This window comes from Lycium ferocissimum, chromosome 8 (genome assembly GCF_029784015.1).
Source record: "Lycium ferocissimum isolate CSIRO_LF1 chromosome 8, AGI_CSIRO_Lferr_CH_V1, whole genome shotgun sequence".
Classification (NCBI taxonomy): domain Eukaryota; kingdom Viridiplantae; phylum Streptophyta; class Magnoliopsida; order Solanales; family Solanaceae; genus Lycium; species Lycium ferocissimum.
The window spans coordinates 42,033,410-42,044,647 of record NC_081349.1 but is presented as its reverse complement, the minus strand read 5'-3'; the positions used below and the strand labels follow the sequence as shown (position 1 = coordinate 42,044,647).

Below are 11,238 nucleotides of genomic sequence, written 5' to 3'. Positions count from 1 at the left end.
AGTGGCTGCACCATTTTTATCATCTTAATACACATACCTGGAAATAAAGTAGAGCATAGGAGCTTTTAGTTGTTGTTACAAACGCACATATTAATTAAACATAAAGACTACCTAAAATTAAAATGAAAATATATGAAATAAAAAAAACTTTGTGTAATGATCCCAAACTTTGGGACAGTACTTGCATTTTGCCCTCAATTCTCCCATTTTATTAAAAAAACTTTGTGTAATGATCCCAAACTTCAGATGTTTTTCTATCATTATTCTCAAGGCTAGGGTCTCGACTACAAGGAGTTGTTCTTTTCTGCTTTTTAGGAGGATTACCCACGGAAGAAGTATTAGGGCATTACCATGTACTTGAGTTGCAGCAAATGCTGATGTTACTGAAGTATCTTCTATAGGAACCTTTAAATCTTCAACCTCTGTCCTTTTCATATGAAAAATACTAGAAGTTTAGGACCCATTCAGACAAGAAAAAAGAAAGGTATAAATTCGAAAAAAAGAAGAAGAAAAAATCTAAAATCAAATGGCTGACAAAGAAAGGCTAAAAATTTAAGTTAAAGACATTAAACTCTAACACTAAACTCTAACGTGAGCTTCTGTTAGTAGGTTTACACTTAATACTTAAAAGAGTTAAAAGACTTAAAGACATGGGCTTGGACATATTCTTAAAAATATGGTGCTTAAGCAATCATGTGAAATAAGTAAACCAAAAATCAAATTAATGATTAAAAGTTATAAAATATTTATAATTATTTATGAAAAACTAATATTATATATATAAATAATTATAAAATTTATCGGTTTGGTTTGGTTATTTTTCAATAGAACCGTAACCAAACCAAATATTATCGGTTTTTAAAATTTAAAACCAAATCAAACCAAACCAAACCGAATGTCTGTTTTTTATTCGATTTGGTTAAATTTTTGGTTTGGTTTTAGTTTTAACCAAAACCGTGAACAGCCCTATCGTTAATTACATAGATCTGCTACTGATTGTGCCTTATGATATTATCGAGAGCCCAACTAATATTCTATCACCGTATTTACACACAAGGAATATATACTAGTAAAACAGTAGTGATTACATGAATTGTAGTCCCGTCACTAAAATCACCCCTCAGTAACCCAAGCTTTTTATTTGTATCTTAGAATTCGCTCACCTTATAAGTTTCTAACTCAACTTATGAAACCATATAAAATTGTGTAATTATAAAGATTATTATAACATCTCAAAGACGATTGTTCGATTTTTGTTATTTTTTAATCTCTTGGATTAACTTTATAGTACTATTTTACGATACAATCAAAGTATCAAACTAGCAATTCTTCAAGAAGGAAAGATGTCGTCGTAATCAGTATTACTTCCAGTTTGGTCTAAAGACTCTTTTGCTAACGAAAAATCAAAAAATAAAACTAGTAAGACGAATCATTGAATTAGAATTATGTATCATCTTTATATGTTAGACCAAAATGGTCTCGATGTCTCATTATTACTACACTGATTGCTCAACTACTATGGGTTTTCCTAGAAATTGTGTACCAAACTGCATGTGTTTTCTAAGACACCATGGGCTATATATTGGTTATCTCTGAGGAAACGATATTTAAAGCAATCTTAAATTACTACTTATAAGTATATTGCTTCTTTATTTTCTATATATATCTTCAGAAACTTGATTGACTTTGCACAAAAAGATGAAAATTGAGAGCTTTCTACTTCTCAACATCTCATTTTCGCTGTTCATAGGACTTGTTTTTGAAACAAGTTCAGTAGGGAATGCTCGTTCAAGTTTGTGCATTGAGAGGGAGAGGCAAGCTCTTCTCAAGTTTAAGCAAGGTCTCATAGATAACTCCGGTATCCTCTCATCATGGGGGATAGAAGATGAGAAAAAAGAATGTTGCAGTTGGGAGGGTGTGAAGTGCAGCAATATAACAGGTCATGTTGTAGTTCTTGATATTCAACCACCTTTTATGTTCTTTAATGGTTATTCAGACTTCTCTAGTGGTTCAAACTTGAGAGGTAGTATTACTCCTTCATTGCTTGAACTGCAACATTTGAAGCACTTGGACCTTAGTTATAATGATTTTGGTGGAAGTCGAATACCGGATTTCATCGGTTCTTTTCCAAGACTGGAATACCTTAATCTTGAGCATGCTAACTTCTCAGGTGAAATTCCTCATACTTTTGGGAACCTTACCCATTTGCAGATTCTCGAGTTATCTTGGAATCAAATTTCAGGACCTTTGCCAAACTTAAAAACATTTTCAGCATTGAGAGAGTTGCATTTGAACAATAATCAATTCAAAGGTATATTACCCCAAAGTGTCGGACAACTTTCAAAGCTAGAGATATTGAGTGTCAATTCAAATTTCTTAGAAGGTTCAATCACAGAATCACATCTTTCAAACCTTTCTAACTTAAAGGAGTTGGATTTATCATATAACTCGTTCTCTTTTCAGTTGGGACCTAATTGGATTCCTCCTTTTGAGTTAGATATCATATCACTCTCCCGTTGTGAAATGGGGCATCATTTCCCACAATGGCTACGAACTCAGAAGAATTACTCCTATCTTGATATCTCTTTCGTTGGTATATCAGGTGTAGCTCCTAACTGGTTTTGGGATCTTTCTCCAGAAATAAGCTACTTCAACATTTCCAACAACAAAATAAGCGGAGAGATCCCTGATTTGTATTCCAAGTTTGTAGCATCAAAGGAATCTAATTTTCCAGTGATGGATTTTAGTTCAAATAACTTATCAGGTTTAGTGCCATCATTCCCTTCCTACTTGGACACATTGAACCTTTCCAAAAACAAGTTTGTTGGATCAATTTCTTTCCTGTGTAAAATAGCCAACCCTTTCTTCCACATCCTTGACCTCTCAAATAACCTACTTTCAGGCGAACTTCCCGATTGTTTGATGGAATTTGAAGAACTAGCCATTCTTAATCTAGCTAACAACAACCTACATGGTAAAATTCCCAGTTCTGTTGGTGCTTTGCACAATATCCAATCTCTACAATTGCAGAACAACAATTTTACTGGCCATCTGCCTACCTCTTTGATGAACTGTTCTATGTTGACAATCTTAGACGTGGGGGGGAATAAGTTAAGTGGAGAAATTCCATCATGGATTGGCTCAGAATTAACATCCTTGGTTGTCTTAAGTTTGAGAGTCAACAAGTTCAATGGAAAGATACCTCCAAATTTGTGTCGTCTGAATCAAGTCCATATTTTGGATCTTTCTCGGAACATCTTATCAGGAGAAATCCCACAATGTCTCAACAACTTCACATCTTTCCTTCATGAGGATAGTTTAAACCCGAGCATTATTATTAATGTGGGTGGAATCAATGGACAAGGCTATTACACTTCTGCTGAAGATTACATGGGGGATGCATTAGTTCAATGGAAAAGTAGTGAATCTGTGTACAATAAGACACTTGGGTTGTTAAAGATAATCGATTTTTCTAGTAACGAATTAGTTGGAAGAGTTCCTAAAGGAATCGCACAATTGGGTGGTCTACTTTCACTAAACCTCTCAAGAAATAATTTAACAGGCAATATCATAGAAGGAATTGGAAAGATGGGAAATTTAGAACGGAAAAGGGCCAAAATTACCCCTGAACTTTGAAAAATAGTTCATCCATGCCCTTCGTTATCTTTAGGCCAATTATACCCTTACTTATATCTTTGGGCCAAATATGCCACTTCGAGTATAACGGTGTGCCACGTGTCAGTCTCTCAGTGGCCAATTTATTTCCCCTCTTATTTTTCATCCGGATCAAACAAATACGGATCCGACCCAATTAAATTAGTACCCAACCCGTCTCAAAACATATCCAACCCAAATAAACCTAAACCTAACCCATCAATAACAGATCTAACGCTACTCTCTCTCTCTCTCTAAGAATTTTTTGCTGGTGTATATTCCCTCTTCCAAGAAAACACACAAAATGATCGAGGGTGAAAAACTGAAATTGAGGTGGATTGGTGTGGAAAATTTGATCTTCTACAAAGACTAAAATCCTTATCATTTACATGTAATAACATATATCAACATGTATGACAACGGACAAATCTAAAAGAGGGCGTAAATTGACAGCTTCACCAGTGAAAAGTCAAACAACGTCAGTACTTTGAGCTGTTGGCCTTCTTTACAGCAGCAGCTTTAGCACTAGACTTTAGTTGGGTGGCGCGATTAAAGGAACTTTTGGGGTTAAGCGCCATTCTGATCTTAAACACAGTCCAGGCAGTGCCAACAGCATGTCCTGCTGCATCAAGCCCTTCGCTTGCCACTTTTGCTGCCTCATCTCCGTACCTATAAAACCCAAATTACTTCCGAGTTAATTTCAAAAGATTTAAGCAGCATGTCTTCATCTTATTGTATTGCCTAACTAACGTAGCGCGCATTTAATTAGTTGAGTCTAAGATATTGATGGGTTAGATTTAGGTTTATTTGGGTTGGATATGTTTTGAGACGGGGTGGGTACTAATTTAATTGGGTCGGATCCGTATTTGCTTGATCCGGATGAAAAATAAGAGGGGGAAATAAATTGGCCACCGAGAGATCGACACGTGGCACGCCGTTATACTCAAAGGGGCATATTTGGCCCAAAGATAACGGTAAGGGATAATTAAAGATAACGAAGGGCATGGATGAACTATTTTTCAAAGTTCAGGGGTAATTTTGGCCCTTTTCCGAATTTAGAATCCCTTGATCTGTCTAAAAATCAGCTCACAGGCCGGATTCCCACAAGTCTTGCTCAACTTAATTTCCTAAGCGTCTTAGACTTGTCGAGTAACAACTTGTCAGGGAAAATTCCTTCAAGCACTCAATTGCAGAGTTTTGATCCCTCATCATATGCAGGAAACAATGAACTTTGTGGCCCACCACTTGCAAAATGTCCGGGAGATAGGGATACTCAAAGCCGTTCTGGTGATCATAGAAGAATCAACAATCTTGATGAAGATGACAATATTTTTTCGTTTGGGTTTTATGTATGTGTGGCAAGTGGCTTCATTCTTGGATTTTGGGGAGTGATATTCACTTTAATCCTCAAGCAATCGTGTAGAGTTGCTTACTTTCAGCTGTTGAACAATATCGCAAATTGGATCCTTGTGTCAACAATATTGTCTCTACGCAGATTGAAGATGCTTTGGAGCTAGCAAACGATATGACAGACATTGGAGGATTAATCGTCCACAGTTTGTCATAAGCATATGTTAGGTGATTTTTTTTTTTTAAAGCTATTTTGAGCCTCTCTACAGCCCTTTGAATTAATAGTGTCATAAGCATCTGCTATGTTTACTAGTCTAGTTTCTTATATTACAGAACTATATTCCTGTGTAATCGAATCACCATTGATGATATACAGTATTTAGTTTCAAATCTAATTTACTATTGGGGTGTGTTGGTAGGGAGGAAAACATTTTCCGGAAAATGTTTTTCAATTTTCTCATGTTCGTTTGGTCAAAATTTTTGAAAAACATTTTATTTAGGAAAATAAGTTCCTTAAAAATGGGGAAAATGACTTCCCTAATCAAAGTAAGAAAAATAAATCTACAAATGACATTTCACCAACCACCCTACCACCACCCAACCCACCCCTCAACCACCAAACTCCAACCAATCCCACGACCCCCTCCACCACCCCACTTCCAACCCTCCTAAAAAAAAAAAAATTAAAAGTTTTTTTTATTTTTGGGTTTTCTACACCACCGCATCCCCTCGCCCCCCTCCAATTTTTTTGTTAAAAAAAAGTTTTAGCTTTTTTTTTTCTTGGTTTTTTACACCACGTCCGGCCCCCACCACCCCCTCCAAAAAAAATAATTTTTTTTTTCTAAAAAAGTTTTGAAAAGTTTTCTACGACATCCACCCCCCACCCCCACCACCCCCTCCAAGAAAATTAATTTATTTTTAAAAAAATGTTTTGAAAAGTTTTCTTTTTTGATTTTCTACACCCACCCACTATCGAATTTTCTACTTCATATTTAATATTACTTTTATAAAAAAAAATTATGAAAATAGAAAGTTTGCGTGGTTAAATTTGGTGTGGGGGTGGGTTGTAGTTGCGGGATGGGTGGTGGTGGGTAAGAATTATTTTTCCATTTTTTATAAAAAAAATTATAAAAATAAAATAAAATATATGAAATAGAAAATTTGGAAGGGGGTTGGGTGGAGCGGTGGTGTGGGGTTTAGGGTGGGTGGTGGTGTGGGGTAGGGGTGAGTGAAGATGAAGTGCGTTCGAGGGTGGTGGTTGGGTGGGGGTGAGATTTGGTTGGGGAGTGGGTGGGTGGTGGAGGTTGAGTGCTTGGGTGGGTGTGGGGGTTTGTGTGGTATGGAGTGATAGAGCTTGGGTGGGTATTTTCGTAAAAATATTTTCTACCAACCAACCGAATATGAGAAAATAAGTAAGAAATTCACTTATTTTCTAATGATACATTTTCCTCCATATCGAACACCCCTAGTCTGTCATATTCACTGTGAGTTTTAATAAAACTTTAGTTCACAATGTTGTTTAGGGAGCAAGTATATCCTTTCATACTTTCTGCTCTATTTATGCTACAGTAGATTCATGAAGCAAAGCAAAAAGCAGAAATCGAAGAATAAGTTCACAAAATACTACTACAGTTCCATGGCTGACCAGCTTTCAAACAAAAAAAATAAAATAAAATAGATTTTCAAGTATTAGTCAAAGGAAATGAGTGACTGTGTAAATCAATTCTATGTTTCTAAGGTTCGGTGTAGGGTCAGTTTCAGACTTTCAGTTCTTATTAAAAAAACTACAAAAAGTTCCTTGGTCTTTAAACATTATTACTGGAACAGGGGTCAAAGTAATTAATGTCGCAAGTATTATTGTCAACAACACAATAGAAACAGAACGGACTACAAAGAGAGATTTTTTTTTTTTTTTTTTTTTTTTTTTATAAATTTTATAATTAGCAGGACAATATTTTTACTTAAAATTCTGAAGTTGACCATCTCTTCTTCCATCTAAACTAGGGGTGGGCGTTCGGTTTTTCGGTTCGGTTTGGCTATTTCGGATTCGATTTTTTGAAGGTGGACACTGAACACCGAACCAAACTAGTTCGGTTCGGTTCTTTCGGTTTCAGTTTTTTAAAGTTCGGTTCGGTTTTTTCAATTCGATTTTTTTGATATGATATTAGAAGCGATTCTCTTGACACTAATTCATATTCTCAAAAGCAATAAAATATAAAACTGATAAATTGAAATCAAAATCAAACAAACAGGATATAAAAGAATAGAAAACTATAACCATGATATAGGATTACTAAGTGTTATATACATACCGTAAGAAAAATTAAGAAAACACATAAAGGACATACATTAATCCTAAAGACACATCCTAGTTGCCTTCCTTAACATATTTGATTTTCTCAACTGAAGTAGAAAATTAGGGATACAAATGCAAAAGAGGGCTTGTTACAATTGGGTTTTTTTGGTTCGGTTTTATCAAACTTCGGTTCAGCTATTTCGGTTTTGGGTTTTTGAAGGTGGACGCCAAACACCGAACTAAACTAGTTCAGTCCGGTTTGGTTTGTTGAAGTTTCGGTTCGGTTCGGTTCGGTTCGGTTTTTCGGTTTTCGGTATTTATGCCCAGCCCTAATCTAAACTGGTCTTTCCTGATCATTACTTGTATATCATTAGGACATGTTTTGTTGATTCAAATTTCAACACGTCTTAATTTACTTTTGGAGAAAATACTCATACCCCCAACGTTTAACCAAAATCCCAACTACACACTTAACCTTTGCGTTGGTCCTATTGCTTCCCTGGACAATTTTTTTCAGTATTAAAATGCCCATTTTTTGCTGATGTGGCAGTCCAATATGCCAACCCCCAATTATTAACAGGCGCTTGTCCACACGCTCCTGGCTCACGTGCCACATCTTTAATTTCCCTCCATTTTTTATTAACCCGACCCGTAACCCACCCATTACCTAAATTAAATCACCCCCAATTCTCATATTCACAAAACCTAACCCCTAACCCAAATATCACGATCAACACCATTTTCAACCCCAATCTTTGTCAACATATTATCACGTACACAATCGACCAAGGTCAATTTTTTCCATAACAAACCCTAAGAAATGAAAAATAACTAAACATGAGCAAGAATTACTTAAGAAATTTAAAACAATAAATTTCACATGAACCAATTTAAAGAGAAATAAATGAGAAATAAACCCTAATTAACGAATCTCTTTCCAACGATTGGAGCAATTAAGGTGTTGATTTTTGGAGCTGTAACGATCGGAGTGGTTGAAGTTATGGAGTTGTTTGCTTTTTTGACAAAAAAATGGAGATGAATATTAAATAGGGTGAAGATGAAGTAGCCGTTGGGTGTAAAAATGGAGGGAATTTAAATTTATCTATGTGACATCTATGTGGCAGTCCAGTTGGCATTTTAAAACACGTCAGATGCTGTTTTTTAAAGGCTATAACGCGCCACTGAGCGGTGTAGTCACGCTCTTGTCCACATCAGCAAAAAGGGGGCATTTTAATACTGAAAAAAATTATTCAGGGTGGTAATAGGACCAACGCAAAGGTTAGGTGTGTAGTTGAGATTTTGGTCAAACGTTGGGGGTTATTTTGAGTATTTTCTCTTTACTTTTGGCACAACTCTTCTAATTTTGACCAACACAAGTGGAACAAATTCAATTTTCACAAAGAATGAAACTTGATTTGCTGACTCTATATCGTATTACAATTAAATTGAATAAATTGATAAAACATTATTTAATTATGAGTTTCTTATTATTAGTCCGTGGGCACGTGTGTATATCCCATATTTTATGGTCACAAAATGTTTCAAAGTACAAATGTATTGGAATTGATTTATAATGAAATATTGCGTGTCCTATCTTCAGTTTTGCACTTCTAGAAGCTCTTAGCATCAGTTTCTACTCCTCCCTCTAATTACTTTCTAGTTAATTATAGCTCATGATTCCCTCAATTTCAATTTTTTTTTTTTTTTACTTCTAATCCCTCGATATAAATTGATATTTTATTCTACAAAATTTGACTCTGTAATCAAACTGGCAAGTTTTCAACACGGAAAGTTGCCAGTCATAATCAGTAAAGAAAATTAGTGAAGAATCACTGAATAGAGTACCAGCAACACGCTGTCATTATCTCATTCTTACCAAATTATTAGAAATTTCTGTATCTAAATGGAAGATATTGATTTTCCTAGAACTTGTGTATCAAGACCAAGTCTAAACTTGTGTGTTTTTTCTTAGACAATACCACTATATATTGTTTATATCTGAGGAAACAAATTAAAGCAATCTTAAAAGTTACTACTAGTCTACTAGTACTTAGTGTATTGCTTCTTATTTCTATATATCTTCTGCAACTTGATTGACTTTGCACAAGAAGATGAAAATTGAGACATTTCTATTTCTCAATGTTGCATTTTCTGTATTCATAGGACTTGTTTTTGGGACAAGTTCAGGAGGGGATACTCGTAGAACTTTGTGCATTGGGATGGAGAGGCAAGCTCTTCTCAAATTTAAGCAAGGTTTGATATATAAGTATATACGGTAAAAACCAAGTCAACTTGTGTTCGATGGGACCGGAGTAAAAGACAGGTCCGAATGGGCATGAACGCGTTCAACTCTGCTTCAACATCGAAGGTATTTTACCGGACAGGGTAGACCCCAGCCTAAATGAGCATATCCGATGTAGGTCCGGATAATCAGTTATGGAGTGGCCACGCGTCACCAAACCGTTCCGCCATCTGCGCTGACAACGGTACGAGTGTCAGACCGTACGGATCAGCCTTATCCATTTTAGGGTTCTTTTTAGAAAGGCTTTTTTACATTGTACTAAGGCCCATTTATGATTACATATAAATAGAGGGCTACCCCTTCCGTTTTTAGTTTGGCTTTTCATCATTCAACAACATTGTAATCAGAAAAGTGCTATAAAGATTTCCTCAAGCATTTTGGTCTGGATATAAGAAGTATCTCCAAGCCGAACCAATCCGCTACATTGGCTAACTCTTCCTTTCCAGTTTTTCTCATTACTGTTCAATAATATTTGCTATCACTTGCTTGCTATATATATTCTATAGGACCTCATATCATAAAAGATTAAGTTATCCACATATCTGAGTCACCATTTACAAATTTAATTGTTGCTCACAATCCGAGGGTAAACAGTTTGGCGCCCACCGTGGGGCCTAGGATAATAGTAGTGGTTTAATCTTTTGCTACTTCTTTTCTCACTTGTTGTTTGAGAATTTGTAGATCTGCGTAGAAAACATACAAAATGGCAAGTAGCGGTCATTCCGAGCATGTGAACAACAACGAAATCGTTGCTGAAAACGAGAACAACAGCGGGTTACGAAACCTACCTGCTGATCCGTCCGACCCAAATGTTGACAATTCGAGAGAAGGCCTTAACCAACAGAACACTGTCAATCAGGATAACACGACCCTTCCGGCCACAGACCCCTTGAATAGCCATAACTCAACTACCCTTTTTCGGGCATAAGCCCGAAAAGCTCCGGATATACCGGATGAGATTAACTTACGTTTAATATTTGAAATGTTGCAGGACCAGGCAATCGCCATAGCTCAGCTTCAGAGCAAAAACGATAAAGTTGCTTCAGCAAAGCCAAAAGAGGTTACTGAGCCAGGGCGAGAAGAAGCACGAGTAGTCGAGAGCAACGGATCTGGGGCCGGTTCATCTGCTGAGGTTTTGAAAATGCTCGAGACTTTGGAAAAACGGGTTGATTCAACGGAGAAAAGAGTGGAAACATATAACCCTCGGGTGGATCAGATCCCGGGAGCACCCCCGATCTTGAAGGGTCCAGATTCGAAGAGATACATTCAAAGACCTTTCCCTCCGAGTGCGGCTCCAAAGTTGATCCCGAAGAGATTCAAGATGCTGGATATTCCGAAGTATGATGGGACGACGGACCCACAGGAGCACGTGACCTCGTACACTCGTGCCATATAAGGCAACGATGTCGAGAAAGATGAAATAGAGTCGGTATTGCGAAAAATTTGTGAAACATTGTCCAAAGGGCACCGACTTGGTACGACCTCTGCCCCGAACATTCCATCACTTCTTTCGTATGCTTTCGTATGCGTTTATCAAAGCTCATGCCGGGGCCAAAAAGGTACAGGCCAAAAAGGCGGATATTTTTAGAATCACCCAAAGAGATAACGAGCTACTACGTGAGTTCGTAAACCGGTT

The 11,238-nt window shown here is 36.6% G+C and overlaps 1 protein-coding gene across 1 annotated transcript in view; it reads left to right on the top strand.

Moving 5' to 3' along the window:
* The first annotated feature begins 1,611 nt into the window (after positions 1-1,611).
* LOC132066372 (receptor-like protein EIX2) overlaps positions 1,612-11,238 on the top strand; it is a 14,921-nt gene continuing 5,294 nt past the window's right edge. The window contains exons 1-6 of the mRNA XM_059459695.1: positions 1,612-3,562; positions 4,714-5,003; positions 5,150-5,210; positions 6,754-6,839; positions 9,464-9,553; positions 10,594-10,940. Of these exons, the coding sequence (XP_059315678.1) occupies positions 1,699-3,562; positions 4,714-5,003; positions 5,150-5,210; positions 6,754-6,839; positions 9,464-9,553; positions 10,594-10,940 (2,738 nt within the window). The 5' untranslated portion in view covers positions 1,612-1,698. The remainder of the gene's footprint in view (positions 3,563-4,713; positions 5,004-5,149; positions 5,211-6,753; positions 6,840-9,463; positions 9,554-10,593; positions 10,941-11,238) is intronic.